The sequence below is a fragment of the Acanthopagrus latus genome, chromosome 10, assembly GCF_904848185.1.
Source record: "Acanthopagrus latus isolate v.2019 chromosome 10, fAcaLat1.1, whole genome shotgun sequence".
In the NCBI taxonomy this organism is placed as follows: Eukaryota; Metazoa; Chordata; class Actinopteri; order Spariformes; family Sparidae; genus Acanthopagrus; species Acanthopagrus latus.
In genome coordinates, this window is record NC_051048.1 from 4,682,926 (window position 1) to 4,705,525 (window position 22,600).

At 42.2% G+C, this 22,600-nt stretch overlaps 1 protein-coding gene across 2 annotated transcripts in view; it reads left to right on the forward strand.

Moving 5' to 3' along the window:
• shroom4 (shroom family member 4) overlaps positions 1-22,600 on the forward strand; it is a 66,794-nt gene that overhangs the window by 21,772 nt on the left and 22,422 nt on the right. Inside the window, exon 2 of one of the 2 annotated variants that reach the window (XM_037111024.1) lies at positions 2,971-3,122. In XM_037111024.1, the coding sequence (XP_036966919.1) occupies positions 2,971-3,122 (152 nt within the window). Of the gene's footprint in view, positions 1-2,970; positions 3,123-19,493; positions 19,850-22,600 lie in introns of those variants that run through there. The other variant, XM_037111025.1, reaches the window with a different exon arrangement.

The window sequence follows — 22,600 nt, forward strand, 5'->3', positions numbered from 1 at the left end:
GTACACTGACTGCAGCGTTGACCAGCGTGTGTGTGTGTGTGTGTGTGTGTGTGTGTGTGTGTGTGTGTGTGTGTGTGTGTGTGTGTGTGTGTGTGTTTCAGTCCTTTTGTTTATGTCAGTGGAGCCCTGCATGTATTACATTGCTGGATAATAAGGGGTCATTTTATTGCTGTGTATTTGACTTTCTCAACCATCCATGTTTTTGGGAACAGTGTGTGCATGTGTGTGTCTTTGTGTGTGTGTGTGTGTGTGTGTGTGTGTGTGAGATCCTCACTGTAAGCAGCGTGAAACATTCCATCACTTCTTGAGCATTTTTCTATTTTCTTTTTTGCCCTCCGGTTTGTTTTCATAATGAAAAAACTCATTAGACACAAATGAACATAAAAAGTGTGTCAAATGAATTCAACTCATGCCGGGGGCTTTGTGTGTGTGTGTGTGTGTGTGTGTGTGCGTTCTCTGTGGAATGTGTGCGGAAACAGCTTAATTTTCACAGGACTTAACCAGCAATCATCGTCTATAGTTGGAAACAGAAAAACAGAAGTTCAGTGTGACGTTCCTGATCTTTTTCTTGCTCCTCTCTGTTTTTCTTTCATTCATACCGTTTAGTGGAAGCTCCCGTTCAGCTGCAGGATCTGCTCGAGACAGAGGATTACAGAGGATGAATGAGACTCACGACGTGACCGCGGACATTCACTGACATGTGTCCAGTCATACTGTGTAACACAGACACATAAGACAAAGCTCGTTTCGGGGGGCCGATAAACGATATTAGGGAGGGAAATTTTCTCTTTCAACAGGCGCCACATTTCTAGCCTTAATCCCCATAGCGGCTGGATAAACTCACAGACTAATTGTATTTGTTGTAAATCATTTCACATGACGCTGAACACGTCGTCTAGTTGTTCCCTCCTCCCATCAATCAATTAGTCGATCGAAAGATAATTCATCGGCCGTTTAAGTGATCTGCAAGCAAATAATTTCGAAACATTTGCTGGTTTCAGCCTCTCAAATGTCCAGACTTGATCCACTTCTTTGTCGTGTATCACTGTAGATGAAGAGTCTTTAGGTTTTGGGCTGTAGTTTGGACAAAAGAAGTGATTTTATGGCCTAAACTAAGAACCGATGCAGCCATATTTCCTGAACGAGGGTTTATTAGCACCTGACTGGAGCCTTCACGCCACCTGCTGCTTGTTTTCTCACTGTATTTGCTTTGTCTTTTGCCAGTGAACACCAGAGAAAAGTCAGTAGAAACCTGGATACTGATGTAAATAAGTAGACAAAACACAATCACAACATGCGCCTGTACGCAAGCAGATTAAAACTGTTGAACCAGTCGATCTTGATCTTGACAGCGCCGTCTGTTCGTCGGCCAGGTCTTGAACTGGATCCCTGGCGTAAGAAATGTCAACAGAAGCCGAGTAGGACCGGGCCTGACATCAGATGACGTCCAACCCAAAGTTATGAAGTAGCTGCCCAGTTGAAAAGCGTTTCTCCCTGGGTTTGGAGTGGTATTACAGCCGGATCAGATTCTCAGATATTAACCTTACGAAGCCAGAGAGTCGTGACGGCACCGGGAGAACCATGGCAAGAGAGCGCGAGTGGATATATGAAAGATCTCGATTTATGTTTGAGTTGGCTCGCGGGGGCAAAGTTCCCCCGCTGCGTGTCTGTAAAACTCCTCCGACCGTAAAATCGGACCTGTGTTTCCATGACACGCATTCCTTTTGATTTCTGCAGCAGGAGAAGGAATGAATGAATGAATGATGGAGCGAAAAAGAGAGAGAGGGGGAGGGAGGCAGCTCTGTCATTTTCACACTATGTAATCGGGAATTTGTTTCTTTATATTTGCCCCCGAAGCATTTTTAAACAGCCTGTTATACGGGTTAACGGTGGAATTCATCTGGGTTTCATATGTGAAAGGAAGCGTATCATCACCTACTTCTGATCTGCCTAGCAACCCCATGAAAAAGCCGGTGAATAAACACGACCTGACTCGCTATTTGTTGAGTGTCGGAGGGCGGAAAATTGCTTCAGCATTTAATCCATCGTTCTCTTAATGGTATCAGCCATCCATGAAATAAACTCTTAACTTTATATTCAAAGAGGGTTTACTTCCTTAACTTCTCGAATAACCCAGGATCTTGGCGAGGAAAGGTGGGTTCGAAAAAACCTGCATCTTTCATCGAGTAGAACCTTCACTTTTGGTTTGGATCCGCCGCAAAAACACGCACCGAGGTTGCATATTTTTAGATTTTACAGTAGACTTTATATGTTGGCACGAACGGCACAGTGACGTATTACAAAAAATCTCTTTTCCGTCACATCCACCGCTAATTTCTGTTCCATCATAGTTGGACCCCAGGTCCTTTTTCCTGTCCTCGGTCCAGTCGGTGAGTCGGTCAGTTCACCCCCCCTCTCTGTTCATCAGTGTGTGTGTTCCTGTCTCTCTCTCTCTTTCATCCTCCTCTCACGTCTGCTGATGTGATTTATGGCTGAACTTGAACGCCTCGCACCACACTGCGACGCTCGCTCGCCAGCGTTTTCACCCCCTCTCTGCAAGCGCCAGAGAAGCGCGCCGAAACATCCCAGCGATGCGTTAACAGCACCACTGTGCGACCCCTCAGTCGCTGCTGTGGCAAACACACACACACACACACACACACACACACACACACACACACAGTCTATTACAGAGGAATGTGATGGGTTTTCTGTGGGATGTGTGTTTTGCTCTGTTTTGGAGATGCTGTTCGGGGCGCCGTTGCCATGCGGACGCAGACAGTCGCACAAAAAATGTCTCCAAAAACGGGTTTTAAAAGGAGTCGGCTTGGCAGAGTTAAACTGTCCATGAGTGACTTTTTTTATTCCCCCCCTCCTAGACGTCTGTCTTGTTCTTAATCTCAATGTGCTTTCTGTTTGCCGTCCAACTCTTCTCCTTTCATCCCGACCAATCGGTGTCTTTGTCTGCAGATCGAGGATGGAGGGAAGGCCGCCCTGTGCGAGAAGCTGAAGGTCGGCGACGAGCTCATCAACATAAACGGATCGGCGCTCTACGGCAGCCGGCAGGAAGCGCTCATCCTCATCAAGGGATCGTACCGGATACTGAAGCTCACAGTCAGGAGGTAAACACTCAGTCATCGTTGACACGCACGGTGAGGTATCTGCACATACTTTCACGACTTCAAAGTGAATATTTGAGCGTCTTCCAAGAACGGACGTGCGTTTGTCGCCCCGTTGTTTCTTCTTACCGACACTTGGCGTTGATTCATCGACGCTGGGAAGGAAGGTGAAGGAGGAGACGCTCAGGAATCTGCCGGGCCTGACATGCAAACACACATCAGGGCAGCGTCTCACAGATAGGGAATGTCTCACAGGAAGTGACCTTTGACCTCCAGGGTGTCCGAAGGAAAGCTGATAGACTCTGATGAGCAGGGGGAGGACTGGGTGTCTGGGGTTGTGTGTGTGTGTGTGTGTTAAGTAATCCTAATCTCAAAGGAAACAAGTCAGCTCAGAGATTAATTATAGATTTTAGTGTCCTGTGCAGAGTTCTGAGGAGACTTTAAAGGAAAATTCCAGCATTTTTTTTTACCTGCAACTTTTCACTAAGTTGTCGAGGAGGTTTGTAGGTTCTCTGGGAGTTTTCTCTACAGAGGTCGCAGGTACAGAAGAGCTTTAATGCTCTCAAACACGTTTTAGTAACAATCTAGTAACCTTTCAGTGTCGAGGAAGCTATTTAGTGCACGACAGGTAGCAGGAACAGGAAACTGGACTGTAGCACTCGCTGTAGTCTCCCCAGAGACCCACAGGGTCAGAGGCACAATAGGTGCTCATCCTTGTTTTATCAGAGCTTTCTCTTTTGCTGAAATATGAAAAATTGCTGAAAAGTGAGACCTGCATTCATGTTACTGAACGAAAGTGTTTAAAGGCTGATAACAGCACTTCTTTTGTCTTTTCCTGCTGGGTTTTCGAAGGTTTTTATGAGCTCAGGATGTTTCTGAGAAAGCCTGTGATCCTGCTGATAAAATGAAAACAGGAAAAACTTGGAAACCAAATTTAGATTTTTAAATAAAAAAGTTTCCACAAAACATTTCATGCGGCTTGACGGCAAAAACATCTTTGCAGCATTCTTCTAAACAACTGAAGTAGATTATAACGTTTAAAAACACAACAAAAGATTTGATTTTTAAGCGGCACCGTACAGCTCAAGCCTAAATGGAAGATCCCAAACTGATGTGAAAAGAACTCTTTTATTTAAAGCTGAAATCTTCACTGCAGCTGCAAAGCTAAACGCTAAACTTGTTAGCGCCAAGCTCAAACGCACGTCGAGAGTGTAAATGCATGAAAACCCCGACAGCCACGTGGTAATTCTTTGCAGATTTGTCAGAAGTCAGTGCAGACACGAGCAGCTTCAGTGTTTCCTGACACCGGCCACTGCAGGAGGAGAAGCTGCTGCTTGTTTTGTGTTTCCCAGCCGTCTCCTCCCTGTCGGTTTCTGCTCAGGAAGCAGAACTAATGTCAGTGATATTTTTCCAGCCTGTGAACTAGAGTCAAGTTGGCGTCTTAACATGGACCGAGAGGGTGTTGGGCGGAACTGCCCCGGCAGATCTGAGGTCAGATGCAGCAAGCACATCGGCTCCCGGCTGATCTCTAGGAAACGATTTCAGATTAGCAGCCCTCGATTCAGAGACCAGAATAGATCGAATTTCCTTTTTTTATGTTTTCTTGTATGTGTTGGCTGACCTGCAGTTCCAGCAGTACAACCCTCACCTGGTGCCAAGAACCTTTTAAAGGAATTATTATGTTATTATCAATCAATTAACTCCTGACCCTTGTACCTTGTGTTGTTGCCCCTCAGTGGACGTAGGTGGAACTGCAGCTCATGTTCATAAAGTTTACAGGAAGTTTTAAATGATGTTTGGGAAAGAAAATTCCCTTTTTTTCCCCTCCGTGTTTGTTATTTTCTCAACTTTTCTGCCCCCGCTGACGTTGATTCCCTCCATAATTCTCAACTGGGGCCTGCGTGGAAGGTTTTTACTGGAGTTGGGACTATCATTTTGTCTTCTCAGGCAGCTGTTTGGCAGCGGCGGCAGGCGCGTCTTGTTCTGGCTTTGAAACCGGATCAGCCGTCCAGAAGTCCGAACGCTGCGCTGAGTTCTTGTTGCTCCCGTTCCTGCAGCAGGCGGACACTCTGTCTAAAGCTGTCGGACACACACTCACACACACACACACACACACACACACACACACACACACACTCACATGCTGTATACGTGCACTCTCACACTCTCGTACAGTCGATGCTGCTCGTTATGAGCGTGCCACCCATTTAAATCCACCGTGGGTGTCAGTGTCTGGTATGCGCTGCGTGTCTGAGTCTGAGGGGGTTTCCCAACACATGGACAGCAACTGTTGCTCCTCTCTGGTTAATCCGTAGTTTTTTGATAAAATGCCACACTTCAAAATATAGTTTTTTTTTGCACAAGAAGTTGTTTGAGAAAGTATCATTTACACTCTTCAGGACTACAGAGCATTTTAAGGCTGCAAATAACTGACTTTTCATGTTGATTAAGATTATTTTATTTGATTAATTGATCATTTGGACCATAAAATGTCATAGAAATAATATAAAATGGCAGTTACAATCAGCTGACTCACTGAAAATGCTTGTTTTGACTGAAAAGTGATTTAAAAATCCTCAAATGATCAGAATGTCATCATCGGAAACAAAGGCACTAGGAAATATTGAGATTTCAGCAACTGTAGTTTAATTTTTTGGCAATTTTTGCAGGAACATTTACTTTAAATGGTTGCTGATTACTCGACTGAGTGTTTTAGCTCTAAAAAAAGAGTTGACATAAAACATCTTTAGCCAGATAACAGAGCCAGATGCTTTTCTTGGTGTTTTTTTTATAAACTCAAGACATTATAGGTTTCTGAGAAATCACACGATCCTGCAGCCAAAAATCAAAAACATCAAAACCACCAAATTTGGACTAAAGGAGCAGTTCACCTAAAAATGGAAATTTAGTTGTTATTATCTTGCTCTCATGCTGACGGAAAGTCGAAGTTTTATAGTCCAAAAAACATTTCTGGAGCTTCACAGCAGAGAAGTGAAGCATCGTTCTCCAATAAGAAGTAGCTGGATACTTGTTTTAAAACATAAGAAGTGATGAATGATATTAAATGGTTTCACACAGCTTGTGCAGTGAAATCAAAGTCTCCATAGGTCCGGATGTCCCAAATTAAGAAGCTCAAACAGACGTTGCAGGTGGAGGAAAACTTTTCAAATCAATATCTAATCTTGGGGCTTCCAGAGACGACCGAACGAGATGTATGGTGTCAATTTATCCTATTTTTGGGCTGTTTTTAAAAAAAAAAACAAGTCCCCGTCCACTGCAGGTGTTCAGGAGGATCCTTCAACATTGTTTTGTTAAGCCCCAGACACAAAACTTATTTTATTCTTGAGTGTACTTTTCCTGAAAGAGTAAGGCCTTTAACATCATGATCACCTCTAATCTGTGGGACATTTTTATTAATGTAGGTTTTCCTTGTTATTTGTGTTTTATGAAGGAGCTCTCTGACCATAAACGCGTATTAAACCGGCTTTGACTGACAAGTGACTGACACTAATAGCCAATCACAGCCTCTGTGTTCGGGCGGGTCCCTGTTGCACTTTGACCTCGACTCTCCGCCAATCACGTCATGGCTGGAGTTTTTCTGCTCATTACCGTAGAAACAAGGAGCCCTCTGGTTGGTACTCTACGACCTGCTGCCAGACTGCACACACACACACACACTGCTGGCTGAGCGATGATGAAATTGGCTCGTCTTGTATAGTTTTTAACAGTGGAAAAGTGTTCTTAGTGAAAAAGCCAAATCTCGTTACCACCTCTTTTAATAACACGAGGGTACTGTTGGTGCAGAGATGGCATGTGAACGTGTTTCTCTTTCTGACTCAGTAGGTCGTTATTAGGTACGAAAACCCAAGTGTGTGTGTGTGTGTGTGTGTGTGTGTGTGTGTGTGATGTAGTGTTAGTGTCACAAAGACAGAAATAACCCTTCTTGGCATAAACGTCAGCATGTGAGGAGCCTGTTGGACAAAGAGCAAATAAGAAGAAGAAGAAGAAGCCGTACGAACAACATTAACACAACAACGTCTCCTTTGTTTTTTTGATAATAGTAACTAACTAACCGAGAGACGGTCAGCAGTTTTTCAATTAGTGCCAGAAACACGAAGCTTTAAAGCGTAAAAGTGTTGTTGTGTGAACTCTGACCCTGAAGACAACAACGATAAAACACATTTTTAAAAAACACTAGAAGAAGAAAAGAAAAACAAACCAAAACAACAAGCTAAAAGACTCTAAAACACTCCAATGAGCGTGTGTTTGTCCTGTTGTATTGTCGATGTCTAAAGGGCATTAAAGGGACAGTTCACCCCAAAATCTAACATGTATACTCTTGGATGAACAGCTTCCCAACAAAGCTAACTAAGCTAGCTAACATTTCAGTTCACGTCTTTGTATATTATATCGGAGAGAAAGCAGATATTTTTGTTACCCAGAAGACATATTTTCTACTGAATACTGGAGATAAAACATTTAGTGTCCTTTTGCGGCAACACACAAATGTCCTCAATCCATAGCTGGTGCAGTTTGGCGGCACATACAGAGCCGGTCTGAACTTACAGCTTCCCTTTTTTTGGAAAATCTGCTGCCTTTTTAAACGTGACTCAGTTTGTGAGCCACAAACAAGTTCCAGTACACAATGTGTCCTTTTTGGGGAAGATACAAATTACACTTGACAAGTTTGTTTGACTGTAACTGCTGTTTTCTTCTTCTACCTGGTCTTCCAAACAGTCTTCAACATTCCTGCCAAGCTGTAGAGAAACTCCACCATGTATGATTTTATATATGACTGCACACATGTCTACATGTATTTTAGTAAGTGTGAGAAATGTTGCGTCTGTGCCTTTCTCTGTTATTCTAAGCTCAATTAAAACTCACTTAACCTAAAGTGAGATGGACTTCTCATGCCCACTACGGCTGTCTCAGGAAACATCAGGAAATGACACACCGGGGTTCCCTCCTGTACGGGCTTTTTTTTTTTTTTTTGCTGTAGGTGAATAAATGGGCTTTTTCACTCAGGGAGCAGTCAGAGGAAAATGTACCGTGGATTTAATTATATGATGTAAATGCAGAGGAAGGAAACGTGGAGTTGGCGCCGAGACACGATGATTTGTTCAAGTTGGAAAAACTGTTGCTTTTGTGCAACTTTTTTTCTTGTAAAGCATATGTTGGATTTATAAACGGGGCGTATTGTATCCGACAAGTTTCCATTACAGTGATAATAAAAAAGTTGTGTTACACCAGAAATGTAAAAAAAACCCAAAAAACATTCGATTCTCCCTAGAATAACTTCTCACATGCTGGCCATTAGCTTGTGCTTTCTCCTTAGCGGTAATTGTTTCGGAGCTTTCCCCCTCCGTCCTTCACATCATTGTTCATTCTTTTAAATGAAATATATTCAGTTCAGACTCGCTGAAAGAAGAGCCGGCCTGCAGGCTAAATTTGGCGAACCACAGGAATGCAGTGGGCTGCCGGGCAGTGTGGTGGAGGGAGAAGACAGCAGTGTTTTTTAGTTTTATTTCAGGAGTGATGCTTTATGGACACTTTAACAAGCCAGTGGATGGTAAAAAAGGACCCACACGGCTGTTAACTAGTGTTTTACCATCTCTTAATTAAGGCATCCATTATCTTAAAGAATGCAGCGACGGACATAAGAATCATTTAAGAATCGGTACCAGCTTGAATTCTACAGAAACGGCCCAGAAATAAATTGAGCGTGTGCATCATTATTTATGGTCACACGTTACAGATTATTTCTCATTCTGCATCCCCTTGATTATAGCTGTATTTCCCTTTATTGTGTGGCTGTATCTCTGCAGATTATCATAACAATTAAGTGATTGATTGCTTTGTTTGCGCAAGGTGAAAAATAAGTCTCAAAATAACTTATTTTGTTCAACCAACAGTCGAAAACCTGCTTGATAAGTGCTTTGTAAATGACCAAATGATGAATCATAGTGTCTATACTTATTGTTAATGAATTTTTCGTTTGTTAATCTCAATATTAACAAACTATTTAAATAGTATTTTGGTGAAAAACAAATTTAATTGCCCTGAAATGAAAGTAAACGGTTCCAAAATTGAATTTTTTCCTTTATTTTATTATCATCTATCGTCCTCTGTTGTCAAGGGCAAATACTTCTGTATCTTTTGCCAGACAACGTCACAGCGAACACTTGTCTTATTAAGTAGATATGTCTCGACAAAGTTCTTCATTTGTAGTCATGATTCAACTCAGTACTCAGCTAAAGTACTTCAGTATATGTATTTGCTGTACCTGTTGTGTCGTCACAGTTCAGTCCTGCTGTGTGTTTATCATCAGCTCCATTAGCTCTGTTAGCTTTTAGCTCGCTGAACCAAACACACTGCAGGACAATGCTGCAGTTAATAAACAGCTAACTAGTTCTCTCCTGTGATTTTAATCGTAGCAGTGAGAAGACGGGCACCGTTGGTTGTCAGGTTCAGTGGTAGTAAATCCCTTTTTTCGTCCCTGAATGGTCCCAGGGGAATATCTCTGTTTGTCCCAAACACGTCTTCTATTGTCTTGTCTTCTATCATCGACAGGACGCCATTAAACTGTACTCGAGCCCTGGAACTTGTCCAGTTGGCGCGGATTGTATTGTTGAAGTGGTCTGAAAAATGGAAATCTAAACCACAAATGTGATATTTAACAGGTTAAAACAACATAAACATGAGGTACTCAACTCCCATATAAAGCCTTTAACTGTGTTTAAAGTGGATAATATCTGGGCTTGTCAAACTGCACAAACTCTCTGTGTTTACAATCAAAACATGTGCACACTCTGACCTCATTCTTTATTGCTCGCAAAGTACTAAAACTTGCGATCGAGCTGTAAATTTGACATTCACGACATACCGTCACATCTCTGCTGTATTTACTGCGGATACGAGGAACCCTGGCACATATTTTTTTGCTGAAACCACAACACGCATGTGACCCTTCGCGCTCCCTCCCACCCTGTTTGTCAAAGCGGTGTCACTGCCAGCTTCACAGCACAAGTATTTTTGTCTCCTCACATCTTCGCGGGGTGCTTTTAACTCACTGATGATATTTTCCAATATATATTTCTGTCAGGGGAAAGAATGTGGGGGATGTTTTGTTGGCTTGACCTGGAAATGTTTCTTCTATAGTACTTCCTGTTTTCACCGACCTTTTGTTACATCCAACAGCTCTGTGTGTGTGTGTGTGTGTGTGTGTGTGTGTGTGTGTGTGAGTTTTGTCTCAGTGGGCAGCCGTGGAAGAGGCAGGAGGACATTCCTCAACTTTTGCATCATTTCCTGCTCTTTTTCAAAGTTTCCCTCCACTCCACTTCCTGTCCACCTTGGACTTAATGTGTTGTCGAAAAATTTGTGTTTACATTCGTGTGAAAAAGAAAGCGGCTTTAATGGGAAGCGGACAAAGACCAAACAGTTTGTTTACTGCCGCTGATGGAGACGGGAAACGGCTCTTTAGACGCAGGTGTGCATCTATATCGCAAGCGTCAATTTTTCACTGTATGGACGGGTCGTTTCTGAAAGGGTCAGCTTGTCTTTGTTACTTCGTACTGAAAGGAAGCCAAAAGTACAAGATAGTTGAGGTCATGTGCACACAATTCCCTGTAAAATGGCGAATTGTTGTCTTGGTTGGTGAGTCTAGGTTAAGTTAGGTGAAGTAAGTTAACTGGCTCCTGGCAACAACGTCAAAAAGTCCATTTTACACAATGTCTCCTTTAAGTACTGATGCTGGGATGCTTTTCAGGCCAATTAGAAATGCATGAGTCTTAAAACAAAGTAAGATATTTATGAAATCTTGTTTTTTCGAAGAGGAACCAACAGAAAAGTGTAAAGGAGCAATATGCAAAAGCATTTCGTCCCTGTGACAACCTTAGATTATTTTATAGTATTTAAACACGAAACAAGGAGCTTTTAACTCGTTACGAAACAGTCCTAATTTGATACTGATGCCTCATTATAGCCTACATTACCAAGAAGACTGGCTACTTCTATTTAGGTATTATTAATGCACAGCATTATAGGGAACTACAGAGCCACAAATGTGTTCGCTGTAGGTTTAGATTAGCTAACGTTGGTGTATGAACGGCACTAGAACATAGTTAACTTTGTTTCACCTTCATCATATTTTAGTTAATAATCTTATGTAGCCACAAATAGATAAATTACCTCATCAGATGGTAGTGCTTGCACCACTTTTGACCACAGGGGGCGCCAGAAGCAACCAAATAAAAGTTCTCCATAGCTGCTTTAAAATACCCAGCAATGATTTTTCGAACAACTGTGATCACCAAAGCTGGACAGTCATGTCCGCTATCATAAGGATTTAGAATTCAGAAACTAAAGAATATGGACTCTGAGTGGTGAAATGCCAAATTTCAAGTCAGGTGATTTTATGATGTAGACATTTGTTTCGTTCATATTCAAATAAAACAGATCTCTCTTTTGCTCTTGTCTAGTCAAACCAGTCGGCTGTGACGGTGGATTTTAAGTGTTTCCAGTAGATATGCCCAGTGGGAAGACAAATAACCTAAAATTACGCCCTTTGAGTGAATTTAGGTCTCAAATTTGGTCCAATCTCACCAGCTGTGATCAGCCAGGTCGTCTCTTAAAGATGCAGGTGTTGTAGTCAGCAGCCAGTGTGTTCGGAACAATACAGTTTGCATTCCTCTAAATGTTTTGTGTTTACAGATGATTGCATTTTGCCAACCAAAACTCACCTTCTGCCCGCTGATGAAGCGCAGCTGTTTGTTTTATTCTGGTGATATCCATCTTCTCATGTCAGTAGAAAATCTCACTTTGGAAGGAAATCTCTCTCAAATTCAGTGGCGAATCCAAACAAAAGATTGGGAGAAGAAAAGCTGTCAGATTACAGGGGCAACAAGGCAGGAAATATCCCCACAGACCCAGATCCATGCCAGAGTTACGTGGCAGCAGCAGCAGGAGGAGCGAACGCGAGGAAATTAAAACGATAATTACAAGAGAGGCTGATATCATATTTGATGTTTTGACAGGGTAAACAGGACTTATGACAAAGCGCTTTCATCTCCACTCACTCTTTCATCTGCGCTACACATCGACTAAACATTTATTTTTGCCCAAAGGCTGGACGGGGAGGTGGAGGAGCAGATGAAAGAATGCAAACAGGGAAAGTGGGTGAAAGAGTCAAGGGGAAACTTTAGGTTACAAAAAAAAAGAGAAAAGAAAGACAGAAGATTTTGACATGTTTTGATACATTCCATGCCTCAGATTCAGATTTAGTAACATGGTATAGAGAACAAACAACATGAAACGGCACCACATGAGAGGAACGAATCAGAACATAATGTGACCTGGACAAACACGTCACTCCCCCGGTTGTTATTTGTTGGTTTTGAAACAAAAACTTGAAACTTGAGGTCAAAAAACTAGGTCATACATTCATCGGGTAACATTTGATTTTATATCTGCACTGCCTCGTTCGAATAGCTTTTTACACAAAAGTGAGAATTTTGGACAAAGTAAGCAACTAGCTGGTGAACACAGCGGAGCGTTAAGCAGCTAAACAGACTAGTATTTCCCTCAGGAGCTGGTGGAGACCAAAAACAGAGCAAAAAGAAGATTTTATATCGGACTTTACTTTGCAGTTGGACGCAATCTGGACTAAAATGAAGAATTGTGTTGCTACATATCTACTGTGTGTGTGTAGATGGGCAACTTTTTGCCAATAATTAGTTATAAACTATAAAGTTTTATGTGTTTGCTGTACAGTCGTCTGGCAAAAGATACAAATTATTCGCCGTTGGACCACCAGACTGCAGAGGAGCATTTTCCCCCCGAGGCATCCTCAAAAACGGCTTGTGAAGAAACAATATTGCATTTATGATTGTTCATGTATGCCGCTGAAAAACTGAAACACGACAGACGAGTCCTCGTGACACATCCAATCGTGGCTTGGTGTTTTTCAGATTTTCATTACTGATTAAAAACTCAGATCAAGGCTTTTTTCTTACATTCCATCCACTAAAATATGATCCTTGACCCTCGTCCTCCTCTTTGTAATCTGTCTCTTGTTCTGGTCCTCGGTGTTCAGCGGCGAGCTGCTTCAGCAGCGCCGCTCGGTTTCACAGTTTGCTTGTTCTTCTTCGTTTGAAACATTTGTTTTCATGTGCTCCCTCCTGGAGGAGTTCATCCTCCGACGCTGCGGATCTTCTCCGTCGACATGCTGACTCGCTCTGTAACTTCACTGTTGCTTGTTCGTAGATGCTTGTGTCAGACTGTTAAAAGGCGGTTTGAGAGCCCAGACACACACACACACACACTCATATGATTGTTTGGAATTTTACCGCAGACAGATTGATGGGAGAAAAGTGCACACACACACACACACACACACACACACACACACACACACATCCCGTTGTTTAGATTCTTGTACCGCCGGGTCCCTGGAGACTGGGGCAAGACTGAGGTCTGCAGTGCCAAGAACCAAGAAACACAATAGTCTGCCCCCCATCACTCCTTCCCAAACTGAACAATAGACATTCCTGCCATTCCTCAAGACCTCTTCCTCACACAAACACACACACATAAACACACACACACATACACACCATTCTGGGTCTGATTATGGGCCTGACTGTAAATGACTTTGGTTGTGACGCTGTTAAACATGAATTATTGAACATTGTGGACAGAAAAGTATGGAAGTATGTGTGTCCTAGTCAGCGGGTAACTCGTCTGCAGAGACGCGTCAGATCAACAGGATGGAGGGAAAGAAACAGGGGCGTTGATCGCCGAAGGGATAGAGATGTGAGTTTACGAGGTTGGCGGTTCATTAGGTGGGTAAAAAGTCGGTGCTGGGAAGAATCGAGGTGTGTTCTCGTGTGTTCGTGGTCCCTCCTGGCTAAGTACGCTACATGGATGGAAATGCTCGGAATCTGCTCGCTAATGATAGCACGAAGGAGGAGAAAACTAATTTAGCTCTCCGAGGAACACAGGATTTAATAATCTCCTGCAGAGCAGGGAGGTCGACATGACCCCAAATTGTATACAACATAATATTCAGTTAAGATATCTGGTCTTTGTTTTTTTTTAAAGATGGAAACATGAACAAAGAGTCATAAAAAGAAAGACCGTGCAGTTGCTTGTTTGGCCATTAAGGCGCAGCAGAACCAAAAACACAAAATTGACATTTTGTCCTCCTATAAAGATGATTTTGCTAACAGGTTAACAACCAGCTGCCTATTCACGAGGACAGAGCAACATTAGCATTAATCCAGAGTCTTGATCCAGCCCCACAAGAAATATACGTCCAAATTTCACTCTCTTTTAGCTCTGTTTTGGTCTCCACCACCCCCTGAAGGCAATATCCGGCTGCTAAACACTCCACTATCATTTACCTTGTCTCTCTCTGTCGTTTGGTGGGTTTGCTCAAGCTTTGTTGCTGTTTCTGGAAACGATAGTATTGTAAAAAAAACAATGAGCTAAAAGAAGAAGTCTCGGTCGATGATTCAATGTGTGTTGGCCGTCACAAGTGGCACATTTAAAATTGTTTTTCATGGCCAACCTTGAGACAAATGCCAATATCTTTTTCCTCAGAAGGAATAAGCACATGGGTAGATACATTTGAAGCATCGTCCCTGAGCTGAGTCAGCAAAAGTTACGACCCAACACACTGAACTTGACATTTATCTTGAAACTTCTACTCCTGCTGAGTCGTTTTTTTTAAAACAGAAAAAAAAAAACTGTCAGAAAAATCAAGCTTCAACAATTTATCCCCGGGGGAAAATGATAAATATGATGGTTTCAAGCACTCATATGAGGATATTCCCAGCTTTTTCTCTGACTTATGTGATAATAAACAGAATAATTGTGGTTATTCTTCGCTGTTTTCTGGCATTTTTTTTAGCCCACAAGATGGATCAGTAAATCTGTGAAGTATTCAACAGATTTAACGATAATGAAAAGCTGCAGCCGGAGCTCAGTGAGTGTGTGTGTGTGTGTGTGTGTGTGTGTGTGTGTGTGTGTGTGTGTGTGTGTGTGTGTGTGTGTGTGTGTGTGTGTGTGTGTGTGTGTGTGTGTGTGTGTGAGTTTGTTCCCTCTATGCGTGTGGTCTGCTACAGTTTATCTGTCTCCTCTGGCCTGGTTTTTATTAACTGGCCCATTAAACTGCGACTCCATGATACATGACACTGGCCACACACACACACACACACACACACACACACACACACACACACACACACACACACACAGTGGTCGTCTCGGACACACACAAATTCCTTGAGGCCAACTTGGACACACACACACATGTTAAAAAGATGTTTCAGTGTTATGGAAGAGGAACCAGGACATTAAGTGTCATCATACTAAATCAGACAGACAGAGAGAGAGAGGATATTCCCTTTAACCCTTTAACCTCGCTCGCCCCCCTAATGTTGGCGTTTAATCAGTTTGTTTGCTTTTTTTTTTTTTTTTTTACAAAATATTTGATTTGAGTTAATCTCAAAGCTCTTTAATAGCTCTGCAAATGACGCCATAGCTGATATTTCTGGGAGCTGTTGATTATTTAGTCTATAAAATGTCTGTAAATAATTTTTTAAGCAGATCACAAGATGCTTTTGTTTCGGCTTAGCCACAGTCAATAAATTCCCTTTTTATATGAGCCATGGGAAAACTGTAAATCTCCATCTTTTCGATGCTGGAAGCAGGAAATGTCAGTGTTTTTACTTCATAAATAATCCTATTGATTACCACAAGTATCAAGGCTTTTCTCTTCATGTTTCTGGTCTTACGTTGGAGAGTGAACGAGACTGAATAGAGCGACTCTATGAACAACCTTGTTATCATAATTAGGTTATATTAATAGAGTGAACATGATGTTCCCTGTGCTATAATTAATTTCTCCCCATTTTGTTTTGGAATCCTAAATGCCGCTCAAATAAGATTAATACGTCCATCGTCCATCTGTAAAATTCCTCCTGATTGCCTTTTAAACAGGCTGTTACGATGCACCTGGATGTATGATTTTTTTCATATATCTCCATCAAATCTCCAGTTGTTCACTCAGTTGAGCAGCGAGGATGATGCTTTGACAATCATTCGATAGATTAATGAGATGAAATGAGATAATGTAGGAACGGCGTGGACATTTTTACGAGAGTTCTGACGTAACAAAGCAGAAGAACTCACATTAGAAGTGGATGTCGTCATTGCTATCGCGTGGAAACCAGAGAAGTGATGAAAACATGTTCAGCTTACGCGTCTGTTTCCAAGTAAACAACAGGACATGTGGTCAGGAGCTGACGCAGACGGACTTTAATAACTGATCACTGCTAATCGGTTTTACAGGCATCTCATGGGGTCGTTTCTGCCTCTCATCTCGTCTTTCTTTGTAACCTGATGACAATGACCTCTTTGAGAACTTTTCAACTAAAGTCAACTTATTTCTGTGCTTGAACTTCCTCTTAGTGTTTTCACTCTTACTGTCTCTTCCTCTTCCCTTCGACTCCTTCCAGAGAACTGCAAATTCATTTTTCTTCCAGTGCCTTACACTTTAACTTACACATTTCTCCTCACGTTTATGATTTGGACCCAGACACACCGAACCAACGTCCAAGAACTGCAGCTAAAGAAAGCCCGACTGCTAAAACACACACACACACAGAAACACACACAGAAACACACACACGGTACGGAGCGCTAACAAACAGCGCATTGTGCTGCAGATGCTGAAGTGGACTTCACCCTTCCTGCCATCGACCTCTGGTATGAGCCTAGTCTCACTGTACTGATTACCTGGTATGTTAAAACTGTCTGTGTGTGTGTGTGTGTGTGTGAGAGAGAGAGAGAAAGTCTACATGAACATACATTGTGCTTCTAAGCAGTAAACGCTTGTCTACATGAGTGTGTGTGTCATTCAGAAATCCATAATCAGGGGTGATGAGGACCCATAAGGCAAACAAAACAGGAGTCTGATTGCAAACAGACACACACACACACACACACACACACACACACACACACACACACACACACACACACACGTGTATGCAGGGCTCAGACCCGTAAAGCAAACAAATACGGCCTGATTGCAGCCGAAACACAAAGGGGACGGAGGGAAGGAGGTGAAGTTGTTTAGGCTTTTCCAGCGTAGTTAACCCTTCACCCTTTTGAAGGGAAGACAGGGAATGTAAGGAATCTGCTCACATGCATGTATATACCTCACACACACACACACACACACACACACACACACATACACATCTCGGTCTGCAGGAAATCCTTTGAAGCCTGCTGAGGTTCTGGCGTTATTAAGTGTCTGCTGTTGTGCGGTCGGTTAAACTTCAACACGGTTATCGCCGGGTGCTCACACCTCCTCATGTTTGCTCAACAAGGTTCAAGTCTGGTCAAAACAGAACCGGGGAACGGCGACAACGATACAGACGCCTCACTTTTTAGTCTTCGGCGACTCCGAAAGGAAACATGTCACATGCAGATTTTATCAGCTGTGGCTAATGGACGTTAAATTGACAGAAACTAAACACTCGGCTGTTGTCTGTCGAACGTGTATTCACAATCCAGAATTGCTGACGTTCAGTCTTGATACTGTCGCTGATGTGTCAGACATCACCCCCCAGTAGTTTGTTTTTATTATAAGAAGTGGAAAAGTATGTGTTGTGTCTGTGTGAGTTTATATGTTCAGTCTTGTAACTTACAGTGATCAGATGTTTTATGTAAAAGTACGGTCTAAGGTTTTCAGGACAGTATTAGAAACATTGTGTGAAATAAATGATGAAGAAATTGAAATAAAACCCCCGAAACAAACATTTTCTAGCTCCAGTGTTTCTAAGGTGGTAAATTGCTGCTTTGTTTTATGAAATTGTAAATTCACAACAGAAACAATTGGAAGAAGTTTCTTCCAAAGTTATTTCTTTCTTTATTCCATAGCATACAGCAGAAAACTGCCAGGAAATAACAGGAAAGAGGGACTTGTGACATAAGGACCCGGGGGCGGATTCATCCAGGGATGTTGCATTTATATACTTGGTATGTAGGTCATGGGAAAGGCCTATTAAATATTATATTTACTTACTACGTATTTATCAGCAACCATGTGAAAGAAGACATGAATATCTTGCGATGAGACAAGAGACGATGAACCACATTTACTTCCACGTCATGAGATTTTCCCGTTACGATAACCATCTCAGAAATTCTGCAGCTGATACCAATGTTTAGAATAACAATTTCACTGATAACCAATACCAATATTTTGTTTTGTTGTTATCTAGTTTCTCTCTGTGTCAAAGAAACAAATAAATCCTCTTTACTGAAGAGTACATTAGCTGTTTTAAGGTCACCTCATCAGCAGATACTGATGGGATGACTGTACACCTTGCTGCACCCGTAGCTTTTTGGTTGTTGCACCCCTAATTTCTTGAAGAAATGAATGCTTTATTATGCTTTTACCAACATATTATGTACTGACAGACACAAAACTTGTGGTATGTATGGTATGGTATGGCATGAAACTGCAACTGTAGATGATACTTGTAGATATGTTTCCTCTACAGGTAGACCCAAACACTAGTCATGCTGGACTGCAAATTGCATGTACAAAAAACTGGGACTTAGTGCGTGGGCACATTATTGTTTTACCTCTGCGTTCTGTGTATCGATTGTATTACTGCAAAATTCCCAGAAACGTAAAACAATAGCTTGTTGTTGGGAAGAACAGCTGACAAAGGTGTCGTTCTGTCATCCGTTATCCTTTGAGAGTGAAGATAAATTACAAATGTCAAAACCATAATTTGTTGATAGTGAAAGACTTTAACGGAAGTGCCAGCTAAATGACACACACTTCAGATAAGGGGAGTGATAAAGTCATCTATTCTCTTCCTCTCCACTCATTGTTATTCTCCTGCAGACCTCCCATCATCTTACATTCCCCTTCTTTCACCACATTTTGTTTTTCTCGTCTCTCTGCCAAAGTGAAAAAGCCCCCTTGTCTGTCCAACAGTCTCTGCTTTCTTTGCTCTCTTTCTCGATCACTTTTTCATGCTCTGCAAACACTCGTGCGCGCTAACATACACTTAGTCTCGCGAAGAGGAAGTACCTCTGCATTTTTTCCCCCCGTCGAACAATAACAGTGTGGAACTCTGGGTATTATTTTAGCAGCCGTCCACCACTTTATCTGCCCTCCACAATACTTCCTCTTCGACTGAATCACACATCCTGCCCTGAGAGGGGGCGAGAGAGGCAGGGAGAGAATGGGATGGGGAGAGAGAGAGAGAGAGAGAGAGGAGGGGAGAGAGAGAGAGAGAGAGAGAAATGCAGAGTGCAGGAGGGAGAAATAGCCATGTTTTGTCTTCCAGCGAGAGGAGCGAGGGAGGAGGAAGAGAGGAAAAGGAGGGAGAGGGGATGTGAGGATCGTCGGTTGGTTTTTCCCTCTTGGTCACAGACCTGCCAGACACTTTATGCCTTCAGATGTACATCAGCTCTCAGGCGCTTTGAGCAAAGTCTCAGTTGCTACGGACGCGACCTCCGTCTCCGACCAGACCTCAACCGGCTTGAGGGCGATTTAAAGGAGCTGTGACACATTTTTACGAGGTGGCGATTCTTCTCGGAAAACTTTGAGAGACTTCCTCAGTAGACTCTTAACTATTTGAACTGTCCAGGGATGCTGCAGGGATCAGTTTGACGGTGGACGCTTTAGCCTGCAGAGACTGGTAGGTTGGAAACTCTCGCGTCTTTAGGAATCAAATCTCTGATGTACCACTTTGTCTTATCTTATCTCTGATTCCTTTGAAATATTCAACTCGTGGAACTTTATTCTCTGGCATCTGCCGTACCACCAGACTACAAAGCAGCTTCTTCACTCGAGCTCAACACCTCCTCCGCAATCCACCGTAAAAATATTTTGTCTTGTGTTGCATACAAGTACCACAGCTCATATTTTGTTTGGCAACCATAATGAACCTGGAAGCATCTTAGTCACTGGCTCCTCGTAAAGTCAACAGTAGCCTTGCTTTTATCTTCCCAGTGAGGGTGGTCGAGCACATGATGCGTGTTTCTCACAAACAAACCTTTTGTCTTCTTCTTTTACAATCATCGCTGCCTTGTTTCCAATTCCTTTCTTTCTTCTCAAAGTCATGTATTGCAGCCTTATCAGTGACACTGTGGAGTCTGAATCTACTGGTCTGTCTGGCATTCGTTCTGTACTGTATTGAGACTGTGTGTGTGACTCAGATTATGCGCGCTGACCTTTGCGGTATCAGTCAGCTGTTTCAGGCAGTTTCTGACCATTAAGTGGGACATTCCAGCGGACCCTTTCATAGAGGCTCATTCAGCGCTGCGAGACGGAGACTTCATAATTTCTTGGCCTTTGACTGCTGTCAAAGCTCAACACTCAACAGTTCTTCTTCTGCTTTCCTGCCAGTCGTTTCTAGGTTAAGATGAAGTGAAAAAAAAAAAACCTCTGCAGCACCCTGAGAATGTATTTATAAATAGAAGCTTACCATGTCTTGCTAACCTGATTGGATTTCCTGGTCGGTCTCGGTCACCAGGATGGCAGTTGATTTACTCATTATCTCCGTTTCCATGTCAAGGACACTCTGTTGCCTCCTGTAACTGGGCGAATTCCTCAAAAAAAACATGATTCATGTGATTCCTATTTGTTTTTTTAGCAGACGCAGGTAGCCAACTGGGTTACAGTGCCAGAAACAGGAAAAGGGGGAGTTGTTTAGATTATGTTATTATCAACTCGTGCTGCTGATAGTGGCCTCGGTGGGTTCTACTTGTAATAGCAAGTATGTTGGTATGTTTCCTGTGTCCTGTAAAGAAAAAGGGCCACAGACTTTATGGAGCCTCCATAGCTGTCACTGACAAAGGCTTTTTAACACTTTACTCCCCAAGAAAGATTTTTCATACAGAGAACTGAAGGTCTTTTTCTGGGACATTGTGGGAACTGCAAGGTTGAAGCACATTTTTCCACTCAAGTCCTTGAGATAACTACAATGAGTGTGAGTTATACCAACTTGTCATACCAAGTATAGTACTGCATCCTTTTCGTGGGGAGTGCTTATCTGCCCTTGAGGTCAAACCAAGGCAGTTCAGTGGAGGAACAGTCACTTTCACGACTTCTTAAACATGCTTGATATTGAGCAGCTCACTCTTAAACCAACATAGTACACTCTGGATCTCTAATGCTTAAAAATGCATAAAACAATTAGGTAGTTTGTTTTGGGGGTTATTTGTAAGTCCTTCTTCTGTTTTCGTTTTGGACTGTAGGTTGGACCAAACAAGCAACATCAACTTGTTGTCTTGGAACTTCAGATCAGCCTTTTTGATGGTTTATTGACTAAACTTTCAATCAATGAACGATAAAGATGGAACAATATTTAATTTAAGGCAACAAAATGTAACATCACTAAGTCATCAATTACTGATGCTTTGGGTTGGGGTCCAACCTGAGCTGCCAACACAAAGCATCAGTATCTGATGACCTGGGGACTCAACAAGACTCAACAATCAAGTAACTTTCTCCAGAGAGATACATTTTGTTGCTTCAAACTGTCCCTATAGTTTTATTGACAATCTTTAAACTTGTTGCAATAGCATTTCAATGACTACATTAGAGCATGGCCAGTATATCTGTTGGCTGATACATGTATGTTTTTTACAGAAACATGCTGAAATATATACATTTTTGGACTCCTCAATATGGGTATTGCCATCAGCCCCAAAGACTACATATTTCAACATGAATTCATGGAAGCATTTTGAAACAAAAGGTTGATCTTTTTTCAATTCACTTTTTGACCAATGTAGCTGGTCTTGACTTAGAGGTCTTCTGACCAGCATGTCATCATCCTTACTCAGATTTATAGACACAAGACACCAGCCTCTTCTTATTTCAGATTTTATTGAATAAATCTCTTTTCATTCTTTAGTAAATCAAATAACAGCGGACCATTAAAAATGACCAGAATAGCACTTAAAATGTTATAAACTGCCAAATAGTTGTTGTATTTCACTGACATGTGAAATATTTACCGCATCCCACTATCACAGCTTTGGTCATGTGTAGTTCATGTTGCTGTAAATCCCCAAATGTTTGGGACACGTGATTGCTGACCCCCCTTAAGCACTGCTCGGAGTATTTTGGAAAAACAGCTATTGGTTATGTGGCTTGGAAGTTCTTTCCCATTCTCCCCTGCATTGCTGCAAAACAGCACAGCAGCTTCCTGTATAACTTTTTTTTTTTTTTTTTTTGCCTTCACCATAAATTCTGTCTCCGTCTCACTTTAGCGTCACATCGTTTATTTTAATTTTCTCAGTCATCAATCTCTGAAAGCTAAACTTGGAGAAAAGCGAAGGCGCTGGTGACTTTTGGGTGGGTGGGGGGGAGTGGGGGTAATGTTTGTAGTAGGTTCGATAATGGTATTTTGTCTGGTCGAGTTTGGATAGTTCCCACACAT